We start from the raw sequence: 17,608 nt of genomic DNA on the forward strand, positions 1-17,608 counted from the left end.
AAGTTACATTAACAATTGCTTTTTGGTCACTTACGGGCAACCGATATATCTGGCATATCAGCACATTATATTGTTGCTATGGTAACGTCCAGCAGACACAGAGCAACATTCGGATTCATTTAAAGGCATGTTTTGTCAGTCAAATATTCACTTTCCTGTTAGCTCTGTCTCTGGTGTCTACCAACATTTACCCCGATCTGAAGCAGCTAAACACTATGTCCACTAGCTATATTTGTGTCTGTCTGCTGGTTGCTGTTTCCTTTTCTATGAATGTCCAGTTTCTGTCCTGGCAGATGGTGAATCCAGAGGGCCACATGTTGGACCTCCCACCTGAATGTAATGCAGAAAGGCATTCCTGAGCTGCAGTTTGGTGCAGGAACACATGGTCCTGATGGTCCTGATGGTCCTGATGAGATGTGATTTCCCCAGCATCACCTGCTGCCTCCAGGCTGAAATGTGTCATCCACTGACAGGTGGAGGTCGGCACAGCGAGATGAGATCTGAGTGGAGGATTTCTAGACTGCATGTGTTGACAACAGTGCGTGCAAGTCGTGGCTGTACGGTACAAACCTGCAGCCTCTATCTTCCCCCAACAGGTGAACTGGGACTTGGCTGCAAAATTGTCAGTTAATGGTAAACAATCTGGTAATGAGTATGGGCTAAAAAAAAAAAAAAGTCCAAATTAGCATTCATTTATTTATCCATTACCAGTAACCCCTCTTCCAGGGGGGCTGGAGGACAGCTAGACTATCACAGGGCTGACACATAGAGACAGACAACCATTCACGCTGTCATACACTCCTACGGGCAATTTAGCACCACTAATTAGCCTCAGCTGCATGTGTTTGGACTGTTGGAGGACACGGGGACCCCTCCTGCTAACCACTGCACCCCCCAAATTAAAGTCCTTGTTATAAATACAATTGCATCAAATTTTATTTTAAATAATCAATCTGAATTTTCTAAGTAGGGCTAATTAGAAACTACAGTTTTAAAAAATCAAAGAGGATTTAGCCCCCACTTTATCACTTGACTACATATTTTGCCTACAAGACGTGTTCTGCTCACCATATTCTGAAGAAAATGATCAAAACAAATGGCCAAAGACCGAAATGATCTGCAAAAAAAACAAAAACTGGACAAACCGACCTCCCAGTAAGCCTTCAGGACTTTGCTACATGCAGCTGTTTCCCACTAATATTCCCAGTATTATAGTATAATATTCTGTCTGCTGCTTCCAGTTCTTGCTGTCTTGTAGCTGCTGTTTTGTTTTTCCTCCGTTGCCATTGTAAATAATTATTTGTGGTTGGTTAAATAAAGGTTCAGTTAAAAACTAAAAAACACCAATTCATTGACACTTTTTATACCGTATGATTTTATTCAGCATATTATCTTGTAACATCATTATTGCTCATAGTATGTTCCCATTCTTCTCTGCTGGATTTTAATCTTAAATCTTAAAAAAACGTGACCACTTGACATTTCGTGACCACTTCTTTCTCTTTCTGGGTCACACTGTAGGCACTTAAAGGTTAAAGAGGAAAACTGCAACATTGTGGTAAGCGAACATGTCTAATGTCACCAGTTTTGCTTTGCTTGTGCTAGTTCAAGGAAAACGAAATGATATAATTGATATTATAAACAGAGTATTAAATAAATAATATTAGAATACTGAATGAATCACGTCCACTGCAGCAGGACAGTGTCATATGAAAACTGCCATATTTTTGCTACTGCATCAGTTCTACCTGAGTTGAATGCTCCTTTATACAGTGAAGTACGGCCTGCCAGCTATCCTGGTCACCCTGTAAGTGTTGAGTCCTGGAGAATCAAACCCTGGAGAAACACCTTTCTTGTTGAAGAGGTAAAAGTTGAAGAGCTGTCTGTCTTGTGCCTCCAGGGAGACAGAAGCACTGTTCACCTTCAGCTTGCAAGGGTACGGGCTCTCAAACACCACCCGGAACACTCTGTCCTGCAGGTAATCCAGCCGGATAGTTCGGTATTTGGACGGCACAGTCGCGTCCACCTGTGGTCCAAACTGCTGCATGACCAGAACCCCATCTGAGTCCACCTTGATCTCATAGAAAGTCATATTCCTGTAGGTGAAGAAGCCAACATATGGAGCTGGGCTCGGCGGCGGTCTGAGAGTTCGTTGAGCTTCCCTGAACGCTCTCTTCAGTGCAGGGATGAGATAGCTGTAGGCCTGCCGCACAAGGTCCCGATCTGTAGGCCGGACCCCCGCCATCAGGACCACCAGGCCCAGTTTGAGTCGAGGCACCAGGGAGAGGGTGGCCGCGTACCCGTCCAGGTCTCCGTCCTTCCTCACCACGTCGTAGCCGTCCTGCTCGTTGACCTCCCACGGCGTCCCGGTGGAGTTGGCAAAGTAGCCGCTGTGGCAGCGTAACACCGGGGTCAGCATGGTGTTCAGGGTGTCCTGGCGGAGCAGGGTCCCACCGTACGCTCCCAGAAGAGTCATCATGAGCTTGGCCATGTCAGCTGCTGTGGAGTACATCTGGCCTGCAGGTCTGTACCAGCCCAGGTCGTAGAGCGGAGCCGGCTGGCCGTTGCTGTACACGCCCACCGCCATCCGCCTCCGAACGGCCGGACTAATGTTGAAACCCGTGTCCTCCATGCTGAGCCGCTCCAGGATGTTCTCAGATACCCAACTCTCAAAGTCTGAGCCTGTCACCTTCTGGGCCAAAATGTTGGCCAATAAGGAAAAAGCAACATTGCTGTAGTGGCATCTGAGGGAAAACAGACGTTAATGTCACAGATGTTCATAAACTCCCTGTGGTGAGAACAAGATATCACCTTCCTCTCTCCTCTCAGACCACAGAAACACACAGATTGTTTAAAGACACCACTGTTAGTCTAGACGGAATCGTCCAAAAAGTGAAAGTGAGGAGCATTTATGGGTACAAGTCAGGAACCGGCCTACTTTACTTATTTCAAGGGTGCTGAATCCAAAAAAAAATGGTTCCCAAGCGAAATTTAGAGTTTTTGACCTTCTCATTTGCATATCAAAATGGCCGCCGTTGGTCATTGGACCATTTCCCCTTAGTTTTTTTGTAAGTAGGCAATCAAAGATGAGGAAATTAAGTTTCTGGATCTATAGTCTAGGGTCAGAGCAAGGATATAGTGGAGGCTCAGTGTCTTTTTTATGTATGTATATTTATATATATATGCAAAATACCAACTTTTAAGGTGAAATTAAACATTATTTGTGTCAGTTTTTTGAGGCCGACATAAATATTCAATCAATATCACTTTTAAATGTTACAGTTGGTAATTTGCATATATATATGCATAAAAAAGACACTGAGCCTCCACTATATCCTTGCTCTGACTCTAGACTATAGATCCAGAAACTTAATTTCCTCATCTTTGATTGCCTACTTACAATAAAACTAAGGGGAAATGGTCCAATCACTGAGCAAGATGGGCAATTTGGTGGCCATTTGATACAAATTAGAAGGTCAAAAACTCAAACTTTTGCTTGGGAACCATTTTTTTTGGACTCAGCACCCTTGAGATATGTAAGGTAGGCTGGTTCCTGACTTGTACCCATAAATGCTCCTCACTTCTTATAGGAGGCCTTTATTCTGAAATCCGTCTAGACTATGTTAACAAAAAGGTCAACACAAGAAGGAAACAGAGGCTCACTTGCTGCCGGGATCTGCCACCAGGACATCGTCCTTTAACAAATGAAGGGCTGCTTCTGTGTCTCCACTCCAGAGGAGATTAGTGGACCTTAATCTTCTGGGTAACCCTGTGGAAATATAAAATAAAAAACAAGTGAATCTGTGGACTAACATGAAGTTATGCCACAGATACTGTGTCTGTGGAAGAACTTAGCGTGACCATTATTCTGTATGTATTAGAAAAGCATGCAAGCAACAAACCTGTCAATATATGCAGCAATAAGGAGCTTATGCTCATAGCCAGCTTTATATTGCAAAACTGGTTTTCTGATGTACCATCTAAATAAATCTGTATTGTAGATATGACAATCAACTTTCTTCTTTTATAAGAAAGATTTTTCTTGTCATGATCTGGTATGTAACTTTTATTATGGATATGTTTAAGTCAAAGAAAGTAGGTGAGTCTGAATGTCATCATTTGTTTTCAGTCACACGTGAGGCTGATCATTCCTGACTATCAGCTTTTATATCAGGTGACCAAAGAAAGACACAAAATGACACAAAAGAAGAAACAAAATGACAAAAAAGACACAAAATGACAAAAAAAGGAAACAAAATGACCAAAAAAGACACAAATTGACCACAATATGATCAAAAAAAGACACAAAATGACCAAAAAAGACACAAAATGACAAAAAAAAAACACAAAATGACCAAAAAAAAGACATTGAGTGTCCAAAAAGACTTCCAAAATGATTTGGCGACCCCCAGAAATCATCTCGCGACCCCAATTGGGGTCCCGACCCCAAGGTTGAGAATAGCTGATTTAGAGCATGTGGCTACAATTTAACATGTGGGCAGTTTCTGTCTGTACTTGGATGACACTTTAATGGAGTAAATATATCACCAGTATATTGTTTGGTTATATATGCCAAACACTTGTTTTTTATACCAGTATGATTAAATCTAAGGATGATATTCCTCAATAAATGGACTGGGTTGATCCACATTAAGACTTTCTAGTGATGCAAGTGATTCAGTTGATTCCTTTCAGCCTTAGAGTCGTTGACCGATCGTATTAGTCTGAACCCTCTCACTTTATCTCAACCCTCTATGGTACGGTGACCTCAGGCAACATACACATTTTTGGTCTGTCAAATTTCTAGAATGCATGTTTTTGAGTGATGTGATACTTGGAATACTTGGATACTGGAAGAGGGAACTAATAGCAATGTTTTCATTTGTCACAAATCACTCAAAACGTCATTTTCTGGCCATTTTCTATCTGGAAAAAATATATTCCTACTGATAGGAGAGTAAACCTTAATTTTTGATAGTTTCATACACTCAGACTGTTCAAGACATTCATTTCAGTGGGTCGTTGGTTCAATGGTTCAATGTTTCCTACAGGCAACATTCAGACAAGAAACAGGTTAAAAGGTTCCTTTTATAATGTTTTTAAATTTAAAATGTTATGTATTGTACCCTGTTGAAGCTACTGAATCTTGTACACATGTTTATTAAATAAATTATGTTAAAATTAATTTAAAAAACTTTCTTTTTCACTTGTGCACCGTTATGGTACAATGTTGGCTACGGACAACAAACCCCAAAAACTTCCACAAAAAATAAATAAATAAATATAAAATTTCTTCAGATTATGTTTATTTAGTCTATTTTAAAACAAAAAACACAAACATTTTCTTTATAATGCGTACCATAGAGGGTGACAATCACAATGCCTGTGAATATTTGATCAGCTGCCTAGTTTGACAGTTGGAGCTGGGTTTAGTGGTTTAGTGAGTTGCACTGGTCAGCTGATTGGAGATCAGTCTGAATATGGGACAGAAGATTTGTCTGTTTCTGGGCTAGATGAATTTGGTCATGACTAAAATACCTGAGACAGGATGTGTGTTAATAACTTTGCTAAGCCTCTTATTTTTCATCCAGGACATTTATGGTTCCCTCACAAGGTTTACTTCTGACTCTGGAGATGCCCTGGTGTTTCCTGCAGGGCCATGATGACAGTGTTTTGCCATGCATGTTGGTACAAACATTAATGTTTCCCTCAGGATGAACTCTAATTACTGATGCAGATAGACTTGTACTCTAAGCAGGGCCTCCCCCTCTTTTAATCCCTTCTTTTCATTCTGAGCGCACAGAGCTGATTAGCGCTATATCTGGACTCAGCTCAGTGTAAAGATAGCTTCTCTTACTTTTACCGTGAGCCCGGGTTAGCTGAGGTGTTGTAGTGGGTGCAGGGACGTGTCCTTACAGGAGGTGCATGACTAGGACAGTCTGGACTACATTAGTCTACACTGCTGCTGGACTACTTGCCTGTGATTTAATGTGATGACAGGAAGTGGAACCTCACTTACACAATGCAACAGGTTTGTTATGAATTTGGCACTTCAAGAAGAGCAATTTTTTTGCTAATATTGGATGTTTCTGCACATCACAATCAACCATCTTGTGTCTCCATCTTGTTTCCGATACAGGAAGCATGACCATATCTGGACTGTGGAGGAGGAGAGGGATCTGATCACTGACTACAGCCTCTCTACACCTCAACCTGACTGAGAGAAGCTGCTGATAATTCATGTTAGCATTAGCTGGAGCATTAGCTGGGATGGTAGTTTTGCCAAAAAAACAAAAACAAAATGTATCTTTCTGACCTCAGAAAACTGAGCAGCGACTCCTTGGAGTGTCTGTTAGTCCAACCAAACACTGAACAAGACATTTACTGAACAAAACGTTCAAATAAACTGTCATTAAGTGAAAATACAGTGAAAGGGTCAAAGTTATGAGACCAAACCGCTAAACGTCCTCTTTTATATCTATATAACGTTATATATAACTTTATTGACACGTTGCCGTGGATACGCATTGTTCTGCTTCTCTCCTGGTGACGGCTCGCCTTGTCAGTGACCTGTCAATCAAAGGTAGCCCCGCCCCAAATCATACGATGCTTTATCTTCTATTTTCTTCTAAATGGGGCCATTATTAGAACTATTGACATCAAATTGTCTTGATGATTTTCTAGTAGTGATTGGGACCTTAGTGTTGTCCTAAAAAAAATTCTGAGGTAATAGTATGTCATTTTGCATTGAAATGAATGGACAGAAATGTTTTTGCAGCCACACTTTGCACCCCCTGCCTGAATTTTTGGTAGAATGCAGTTTAAGGCACTTCCTGGTTTGCCTCCCTGCTCCGACCAGGAGGTTGCCGCCTGCTCTCAACCATCCTTCGAGTGCCTCGTAGATCTGTCTGAGATGTCATTTAAAGGGGTTACAGTTACACAAGTGGCCAGTTGCACCGGCGCTACCATCAAGGTAAGGTTGGCCCAACCAACCACTGAATGCTGTTTTATAATATCAAAAAAGCATTTTAAATTTAGCAAAAATTGCTATTTTGATAATATAACAAGACATTTTAATCTTACAAAAACATCTTGCCTACCCAGGTCTCTTCACGGACAGCCGGGTGAAATATAGCGACTCTGCTAAGCCTGTTTGTTCAACCATCTTCTCATGTCTCATGTTTCATGTTGCAATGTTTAATGGCTCTGTACTGTCTGTCCTAGCAGCGTTTAGTTTTTATGCACCAAATCTCTGGAACAAACTCCCAGAGAACTTGAGGTCTGCTGCAACTCTCAGCTCTTTTAAATCAAGTCTGAAGACTTTTCTGTTTCCATTTTAACCTGTAATTTTTATTCATTCGCTCTTAAATGTTTTATTCATTCACTTTTTTTCCTTTTTTTTAAATTAGCTTTTAAATGTCTTCTAATGTGTTTTATGTATTTTAATCTTGCCCCTGTAAAGCACTTTGAATGGCCCTGTGTCCGAATTGCCCTTGCCTAAAATAAAATTCATTCATTCATTAAAATGTTGTGTTACCAGAGAGCTGGCTGGCCATCCTGCGCAGCGTGAGGGCCGGGGCCCGGCTGCCGAGGGTCCTGGCTGGGGACCCTGCTGGGCCCCCAGTCCTCCACAGCGGGTCCTTTATGGTGAAGTTATCGGCGTACTTCTCCAGAGGGTCGTCCAGAGAGCCCACCAGGCCGTCCTCCCACAGCTTGTACAGCATCAGTGTGGGGAAAATCTTTGAGAGGCTCGCAATTCTGCAATTATAGTGATTGACACGAGGGAAACGAGTGGTTATGTTTATTGATTAAATAAATGTATTCTGGTTTAATAATGCATAGCATCCTCACACAGATTAGATGTAAGCACCTCATTCACTGAGTGGTTCAGTATCATTGATCACAGCTCCTATATGGAGATTACTGAATACAATGTAGGACTAATCCTGATTCTGACTGTAAGCCTCAGATCAAATGCAATCCAATAGAAGAATTAGACTGCAGGTTACATCCTGTTGAATGATTATTATTCAGATGGAGAACGCCTGTCAGGTGTCAGAAGTTATTATTATTATTATTATTATATCATGCTTTCAGTCAAATTAATCTTTAACTTTGTTTATTGTATGTCACTAACTAACTACATAAAGTGAGAACAGAAAGAAACTAGACAGAGTTTTTATGTTCTATATCTTTGCAATAATTCATCATTCAGTATTTCAGGTTTTCCTCAATTAGTTTGTTTTTGATCATCATACATCTTCATTTTTATGTTTTCCTTTATTCGTTTTTAAATAAAATACGTTTTTCTGTCACTACTCTTCTAATACACAACATGGGTGAAAAATGAGCCATATCCATTTTTTTTTAGCTACGTAGCTTGTTAAGCTAACTTCTTGGCTAAGTAGTTAGCTTAGCAAGCTACTTAGCCAAGTTGTTAGCTATGTAATAATACAAAAACTTTTTTTCTTCATAAATTATGAGAAGCAAAATGATCTGTTGTTATCAAAACAAGATATTTAAAGAATACTTGGAATATTCAATCATAAAATAAGTTGATATCAAAAGATAGAGCACAGAAACACACAGCAGCAATAAATAACATGAAGGGAATGAATGCGGGTCATTTTTGACCCATGTTGTGCATCAAAGGGTTAATAGAGTTATTGACAAGAGTAATATATGTTTTATTGGCACAATATCAATATGTATATTGAGACACCTGTTCAATAGTATGGACTCGCTGAGGATATTAATTAATAATTATTTGGCATTTACACAGATCACCACTTCCCTTTCTTGCTGTAATATTTCATATGAATCTCACCTGTACACGGTGTACTCGTTAGGTTCCGGTGAGGACGGGTCACTGATGTTCTTCTTGCCAAAGTTTCCGTTCCACAGAACCGAGTCGTTCAGAACCACGATGGCTGATATGGCCGGCAGCCTGTCGGTGTGAAGGCTCGACCTCATCAGTACGTCTATCTGTTGGAGAAGCTTCAGTCAGACCCTGAACACATCTTAATATGAATAACACATCTTAATATGAATAACACATCTTAACCTCCTGAGAGCCAAGCTTCTGTTTGGTATGTATTGTTAGTTTCTCCTAGATATTTGATATTATGGATTTGTAGGACATGATAAGTACAAAAACTAAGCAATGTCTTTGAACAGGAAGTAGTTTTTGAAAAAAAACAAATCGGTTAATTTTACTGTATAACATAATTAATTCACCAGTGTATAAAACTTTTATTTCCTTACATTTACTCCCTCTCTTTGGAAGAACGATAGTAAAAGTCTATTCGTTCTCAAATGAGTACTTCCGGATTAGCAGTATCGTAGCTTGTTGCTATTGCTAAAAATAGTCAAACTTGCACAGAATATAAAACTACAAACATTATTAAGCACAAATAAAGAAGTTTTAACCATAAAATCTGATCAGATTTTGTACCTGGTCCACTTTTGTCTGGGTAAAAGCTGTTAATTGACTTCAGCAAGGTGCTGCCATCTGGTTTTTACACTGATTGATGTATTGTGCTTTTTCTAGAGTGTGTACTACTGAGGACAACATGTTATAGTTAAGCAGAATTAAATAGGGGTTAGGGTTAGGGTTAGGGTCCCAGGAGGTTAATATGAACCAGAAGAATGAGCTGAGAGGTATTTACCCTTTCTAAGGCCACCCTCAGAGACGTGATGGGGTGTTTGAGGGGCACGGGGTCGGGGAACAGAGGGCACATCTCCTCTGCTGCCTGTCGCTCCACAACTACTTCTGTGGAAAAATGTCCACTTGTCATGTGTGAAACACCGGTGAAACGTTTCTGTGAATACATTGCATCCATATTGCATCTGTTGCATTATTTAGTGTAACAATTCCTACATTTCTCTCAAATTCATGAATAAAATACACAAAAATGTCGACATAATACAGGGTCCGTGGCAGCCTAAACATGTCGAAGCATCATGTATTGGGCAAGATCCTGAAGCCTGATTGCTCCCATCGATGGTGGCAGGAGGCAACATTTACACCATTTACACCATTTACACCATTTACACCATTTACGCCATTTACACCATTTAGACCATTTACACCATTTACACCATTTAGACCATTTACACCATTTACACCATTTACGCCATTTACACCATTTACACCATTTACACCATTTAGACCATTTACACCATTTACACCATTTAGACCATTTACACCATTTACACCATTTACACCATTTAGACCAGGGGTGTCAAACTCTGGCCCGCGGGTCAAAATTGGCCCGCAGTGTAATTTTATTTGGCCCGCGAGGCAATACCAAATTATTATATTATTATTGTACTATAAAAGCTGACCCACCGGTATTATACGGCGCATTTACAGCTAATACTACAAATCCCACAATGCCCTGCTGTTGTTTTGGCGCGTCAATCAGGACAGGACCCAGAAACGCTCCTCTGTGACAGTCGTCATAGCAACCTCAAGCTAGAGCTGTCTCCCAGCTACCCCTTCCCAAAAATGGAGAAAAGAAAGGCAGAATTTATTAACCTGTTGAAAAAGTTTATTTTGATATTTAAATCAGATCAAATAGAAAAGAGGCATACGATTTTTATTTAATAAATGAATGACATTGATGTGTTTTTATTTGAAATTTGATTTTGCATGTCTGCACTATTTAGTTATATATTGTATGTTTATAAGCGTTGCTGGTTCCATATTAAATGTTAAAGCAAAACATGTTTGGTATATATTAAAAGGTTTATTTGTTCAATGTTGGCCCGCGATTTTATTCAAGTTTTAAATTTTGGCCCATTGTGTATTTGAGTTAGACACCCCTGATTTAGAGCATTTAGGCCTCAGCCAGCATGAACGGTGAATGAGCTCGTCTGTAGTATAAAGTGCTTTGAGTGGCAGCAGAAGACTAGAAGCACTATAAGAGCCTCTATCTGTCACTGCTGTAGAGATTCACTTTAACTGTACAGGCACAGTGAGACTGCTGGCAGCTCCCAGCTCTGACTGCAGATAGCTTTTTGATCTTGATTTTTTTTTTGCAGAAATGTATCAAATATGTACTAATTAAACCTTTTGGCATTTTTTCTAGACTCAGTTGCTTGTTCCAGGACCTGTTTAGCCTACATTAGAGGAACAAATCATAGCTTCCAATAACTGCTGCTGCTGCTGTGATCTTTTTATCCTCTGCAACATCTGATGGACATGTTTTATTGATGATGTGTCTGTGTTTTATTTGACTTGCTGCTGTTGGAATAGATCTTTCTAACCTCAGAGCATCTTTCTCTGGTTATCCTTGACTCAACAAAAATGTAAAATAAACTGACACAAATAATACGAGCATGACGCATATTCACCTAATACACAGAGAAACATGTTTTTATAGGGGTTGTTCTCCAAAATTATGAAATAAGAAAATAATTATATATATAAAATTGTCTCTGTAACTTCTGTCTCAAACTCAATACAGTGAGTTGAGTTTGGTTTTTGGTCCCGACAACTGAAACACTTTCAATGGCTGAGTTCTTCAATAGATATCTTTTTTTTAACTTCATGTAACAGTAAATGACTAGCATGATTTAAAAGTGGAAGAAAAACTGTCTAGTTTGACGATTAGTTAATAGTGATAGCACACTGGCATCTGATACCTAATACATTATTAATAATGCAGTAAATGATCCAAAAGTCTTACATGAGGAACATTCTGCAGTTTGCAAATGATCTGAAAGTACAAACACAATAACAATGAAGGTGCTAAAAACATAATTTATAGTATTTGTGGTAAATGGAAGTAGGGGATATATTTTAGCTGTAAAACCATCATATTGTGCAATGTTCATTATTATGAGTTGTAAATATGTTAGTCTGCTTTAATTTTCCCACAACGCTGAGCTGTTTTTATGATGTGACTTATTGATCCTATCAGGCTCAGCATGTTATTATATCACATGCAACACAGAAGCAGCTGAAGCTGTATCTGTTGTCTTTTTATCCAGAAACATCCAACCCTGCTCCTTCTCCTGTCTCAGCACGACTCAAAATCTGCTTTAACGTGGCGGCTAATCCTGCTGCTCCTATCTCCAGCTTTGTGTAATCCTGCTGCAGCTCCTGCAAACAAGCTATTCCACCAAAGAGGCTGAGGAAGGTCCAGGTCCAGAAGTAGTTTCAGGTTGGAAACTTACACTGCTTGTCTTAAAAATATATATGTGTGAGTATTCTGAGGGAGTAAATGTGATGTAAACCTGCTGAACTTTACCTGTCTTGAGCTTTGGCATCCTGTACTGCCATATGAAGCAGCAGGTCATCACCACAGACAGCAGGAAGAAGACAACCATGCCCAGCATGTTCCACTTCACCTTCATCGTGCTACTTCTACTGCTGCTTATGAGGCGTCTAGAGAGTCATGTTAGGAAACATATTGAAGAAAGAGTTTACCTCAACACCAAGCTCAAAGTAGCTAGAAACAGCAGCTGTACACTGTAAAAAAAAAATCTGTTTAATTTACGGTGAAATACCGGCAGCTGTGGTTGCCAGAACTTCACCGTAAGAAATACAGTGAGCGTATGTAAATGTAAATATCAGCAAAAACTGTAATTTATACAGAATAATCCCATTACTTTTAGGATAATTGTTTCATTGTGGTATTTCTCCATTAACTTTACATGAAACTTTTATATTTTTACAGCACAACTGTGTGTTTTCTACAGTTTATGGCGGTAGAATTTAAAGTTTTATACTATTCTTTGATTTACAGTAATTAAAAGTATCTACTACGGTGATTTACAATATTTAATTTTACGACCTATTTCTGATGCAATTTGACAGTTTTTTAAACATTTTTTACAGTGTGGAACAGATGATTCTACTCACCAAAGGAGGGAAACAAGCCTCAGATGTCTCCTCGTATATTAGTGTCAGTCTTCATCGTCACACAGCAAAAATCCACAATTTCATTCCCTGTGAGGTCCAGCAGGGAGAAGCCAGCAGGACTGTAAGGACTCGACTGCTCCTGAGCATTCACTGGCTGCAGACCATTACCTCCATGCTCTTAATCCTGACGGTGATCCCTATGGCTCCAGATGAACCGCTGAGTCTATTCCCATTCTGCCATGACATCATAATCTGCTGGGAGAGTCAGTCACAGCCAAATGTAAGGAGTGATGTGGGCTGGAGACCTGCTCAGCACTCATTCTAACAATCAAATCATCTCACATCCTTTGGGCTTAATTCCACACACACACACACACACACACACACACACACACACACACACACACACACACACATCACTCACTGCCCAATGCACTTCATCACCACACCAGAAGGCTGGAGGGTTAAATCAAGATCTACCACATATGATCAAGCTCAGGTCTGATGGTCTGTGCAAGAACCTGGATGGGTTCTGCTATGGAGCCAATATGTGAGGTCACAACACACACATACAGTGACAAGTCATTGTTTATTATTTGTAATGTTTATGGACCAAACAGAACATCTCAAGCAAAGGACATGTTTTGTGAATTATCTTTGAAGTTGGACGTCTTAAAGGAAAAATACAAAGATTCTACTATTGTCATAGGAGGGGACTTGAACCCATAAGAACCAAGGTTATTATAGTTAACGAAAACTAACGAAATAACAAAATCTAGAATTGAAAAAACATTTTCGTTAGCTGAAATAAAAATAAAAACAAGTTTTTAAAAAAACGATAACTAACTGAAACTGTATTGTGTGGTTACAAAACTAACTAAAATTATAGTGAAAATGTCCTTAGTTTTCATCTTTGTCAACTTTTTTCATACGTAATTCTTTTGAAATAAAGATCTGGAGAAAAAAAAACCCCAAAAAACAAACACACACACACAGTTAAGGAATCCTGAATCTCCACTGCACTTCCTTAAAGAAAAAAATATTGCAAGTTAAAATAAAGGAATACAATTTGATGCATATAAAATGCAAAAAAAAAATATTAAAATTTGTGGGAGATGAATTACAAACATCAGCATTTGGCGGTTTTCAAAGCTTCTGATCTGAAGATCTTTGAATGAAAACGGTCTCTATTGGTAACAACAAGTCTCCTCCTGACATTCAGGACACGCTTATTGAATGTTGATAACACGCAGTTTACGGCAAAAAGGCACATAGTTTTTCTCCTGCATTAAAATATGTCCATCTACTGTATGTGAACATTTCTCCATACTGTGGTCCTTAAACAGGCTTTGAATTGCATAAATTGAATATCACTGGAAGGAGACGCTTGTAAATTCAAGGAGACTAATCTTATCCATGTGTGATGATGTGTGGGTTATTGTCATTAATGTGCTGGATTAATTAATTATTGCTGTTGATATTGAAGAGGTGTAGTTTGGTCAATGTGACGTCTACATACCAGTAGCAGATATCAGGTGGTGTAGGAGCTGTTGTATTTGGGTGCAGTTACCCCTTCAACCATGAGATGGAACTGTAGACTTTAAATCAATCCTAAATAAATGAATACACCATGCAGCCTGTCCACTGCACTCCAGCTATAAGAGTATTCAACCTTGGTGACCTGAATTAATGGAATCCCTGAAAACATGTCTGTTTTTCATTTTCATATATATGTGTAACACCTGAGGATTGCACAAAGTGTCCAGACCAGATATATTTATTAATACAATAGAAGAGGCATGTAAGTCTGCTACAGCCTTGGAAATCTAAAAGTCAGCAGGGCCGGCTATTAGTCTGTTATAATATTCAGGGGCAGTATTTTTTTATTTGATTGCTTTATTGGATAGAGACAGAGGGGAGGACATGCAGTAAAGGGCCCTGAGTCTGTTCAATCATTTTCACAGACTAACCCTATTTTTAACTTAATTATTAAAATGTGACAATGTTACCAACATGTTTGAAGCAGCTACCAACACATGCCAACAACAGAGACCTTTATTTCGTAGGATATCATGTGAACCATCTTGCAAGATTTCCTAAGAGATCATATCAATCTGTTAATGAGACAACAATGCCCTCATCAGCCACGCAAAACATAAAACTGTCGACTGTTTAAGTTTGGTTGTCAGATAACCATAGTTGTCTGTTACCTGTCTGACAGTTAAATGTGTCCCTGTTACCTGTCTGACAGTTAAATGTGTCCCTGTTATCCGTCTGACAGTTAAATGTGTCCCTGTTACCTGTCTGATAGTTAAATGTGTCCCTGTTACCTGTCTGATAGTTAAATGTGTCCCTGTTACCTGTCTGATAGTTAAATGTGTCCCTGTTACCTGTCTGATAGTCAAATGTGTCCCTGTTACCTGTCTGATAGTTAAATGTGTCCCTGTTATCCGTCTGACAGTTAAATGTGTCCCTGTTACCTGTCAGTTAAATGTGTCCCTGTTACCTGTGTGATAGTTAAATGTGTCCCTGTTACCTGTCAGTTAAATGTGTCCCTGTTACCTGTCGGACGGTTAAATGTGTCCCTGTTACCTGTCTGATAGTTAAATGTGTCCCTGTTACCTGTCTGACATTTAAATGTGTCCCTGTTACCTGTCTGATAGTTAAATGTGTCCCTGTTACCTGTCTGATAGTTAAATGTGTCCCTGTTACCTGTGTGATAGTTAAATGTGTCCCTGTTACCTGTCAGTTAAATGTGTCCCTGTTACCTGTCAGTTAAATGTGTCCCTGTTACCTGTGTGATAGTTAAATGTGTCCCTGTTACCTGTCAGTTAAATGTGTCCCTGTTACCTGTCGGACGGTTAAATGTGTCCCTGTTACCTGTCTGATAGTTAAATGTGTCCCTGTTACCTGTCTGACATTTAAATGTGTCCCTGTTACCTGTCTGATAGTTAAATGTGTCCCTGTTACCTGTCTGATAGTTAAATGTGTCCCTGTTACCTCTCTGATAGTTAAATGTGTCCCTGTTACCTGTCTGATAGTTAAATGTGTCCCTGTTACCTGTCTGACATTTAAATGTGTCCCTGTTACCTGTCTGATAGTTAAATGTGTCCCTGTTACCTGTCTGATAGTTAAATGTGTCCCTGTTACCTGTCTGACATTTAAATGTGTCCCTGTTACCTGTCTGATAGTTAAATGTGTCCCTGTTACCTCTCTGATAGTTAAATGTGTCCCTGTTACCTGTCTGATAGTTAAATGTGTCCCTGTTACCTGTCTGATGGTTAAATGTGTCCCTGTTACCTGTCTGATAGTTAAATGTGTCCCTGTTACCTGTTGGACGGTTAAATGTGTCCCTGTTACCTGTCTGATAGTTAAATGTGTCCCTGTTACCTGTCTGATAGTTAAATGTGTCCCTGTTAACTGGTGGACAGTTAAATGTGTCCCTGTTAACTGGTGGACAGTTAAATGTGTCCCTGTTACCTGTCTGACATTTAAATATATTTATATTCATTTGTAAAGTATTAAAAAATAAATAAATAAATAAAGAATTAATAAATACACTAATTCATTAATAAATAATTAATTAAAGAATAATCTTAAATCTCTTAAAATACAAATAGTTTTTAGTAAGTGCTTCATAAGAGCAGCTTCAGGTGTCAACAGAAAAACAACAACTACTTGGTGTATAAAAACCAGTAGAGTGTAGGAAAAGGTAAAAATAGGAAAAGTATAAAGCTGTTAAAGGAAGCTGTAAAAACATTGTAGGTGTAAAGGTCCTGAGCATGATCTCACTATCTTGGGATACAGAAAAGGTTTTAAACAGTAGTATGTGAATAATGTCATTCCTTTATTTTCAAAGGTTCCTCAATAGCATCATTTGTTCCAGGATATATCCAGTATCATTTTTCTCACAGAAAAGGTTATATTTCAGTCTTTAGACCAGAATAAAATCTGAGTCCATTCTGCTTGACAGATATCAAACAAAGCTATTGAAAAATTCCAGATTGCATTACACATTCTGCAATGTCCATAACACATTTTTCACCGACTATGGCCATTACATTACAAGTTTCTATTGAGGACAGCAATGTTTAGCATACACATAAATATGCATAAGCACCCACCAGGAGAAAACATGAGGAAAGTTCATGACCAAAACACATTCAACACAGTATGAAAAGTCTTACAAAATACAAATAACATGACTTTACACATTCAAAGTACGTGCAATGCATACGGCAAAATCTAAATTTTGCGTGAATATGATACACACAGGAGCATTTCTAAAAATAGCGACCCTACACTGACACGTCATTATACATAAACACGGTTTGCTGTTGGAAAAAGAAGCTTCAGTTTCATTGAATTTATGCTACAAAAACACTTCTCTTGGTTTAGGGCAAAAAAACTTCCTGGTTATGCGTTATGAAAGACAGTTTATAAAGTAAATAAATGGATGCAAATGCTGGAAGTGAAGTAGTTATGAGGACAATGTGACTACTGGAAGTTATGTAAAAACATGATGCACAAAAGTTAAGTGATGCTTGAATCGCATTGTTTACTTTTGTTACACATGTGACACAAATCTCATTCTCCTGGTGAATGTCTAGGGTTTGTTTGGCCCATTCACCTCCCAAACTCTGCAAGTTCAACTTTGGTGCTTTATACTCTGCTCCAGTAGAGCAGTAGTTCTCAACCTTTTTGAGTCGCGACCCCCAATTTAACATGCATGTTGTC

General features: G+C 39.1%; 1 protein-coding gene across 1 annotated transcript; it reads right to left on the bottom strand.

The window, feature by feature from the left end:
- Nucleotides 1–1,465: 1,465 nt before the first annotated feature.
- lactbl1a (lactamase, beta-like 1a) lies at nt 1,466–12,366 on the bottom strand. The gene is made up of 6 exons (XM_059332993.1): nt 12,258–12,366; nt 9,669–9,772; nt 8,828–8,985; nt 7,538–7,758; nt 3,664–3,769; nt 1,466–2,744 (listed from the first exon to the last, which is right to left on the bottom strand). The coding sequence occupies exons 1-6, from the start codon at nt 12,361–12,363 to the stop codon at nt 1,766–1,768; spliced, it is 1,674 nt and encodes a 557-aa protein (XP_059188976.1). The 5' UTR covers nt 12,364–12,366; the 3' UTR covers nt 1,466–1,765.
- Between the last annotated feature and the right edge of the window lie 5,242 nt (nt 12,367–17,608).

Source organism: Centropristis striata, chromosome 5 (assembly GCF_030273125.1).
Source record: "Centropristis striata isolate RG_2023a ecotype Rhode Island chromosome 5, C.striata_1.0, whole genome shotgun sequence".
Lineage (NCBI taxonomy): Eukaryota > Metazoa > Chordata > Actinopteri > Perciformes > Serranidae > Centropristis > Centropristis striata.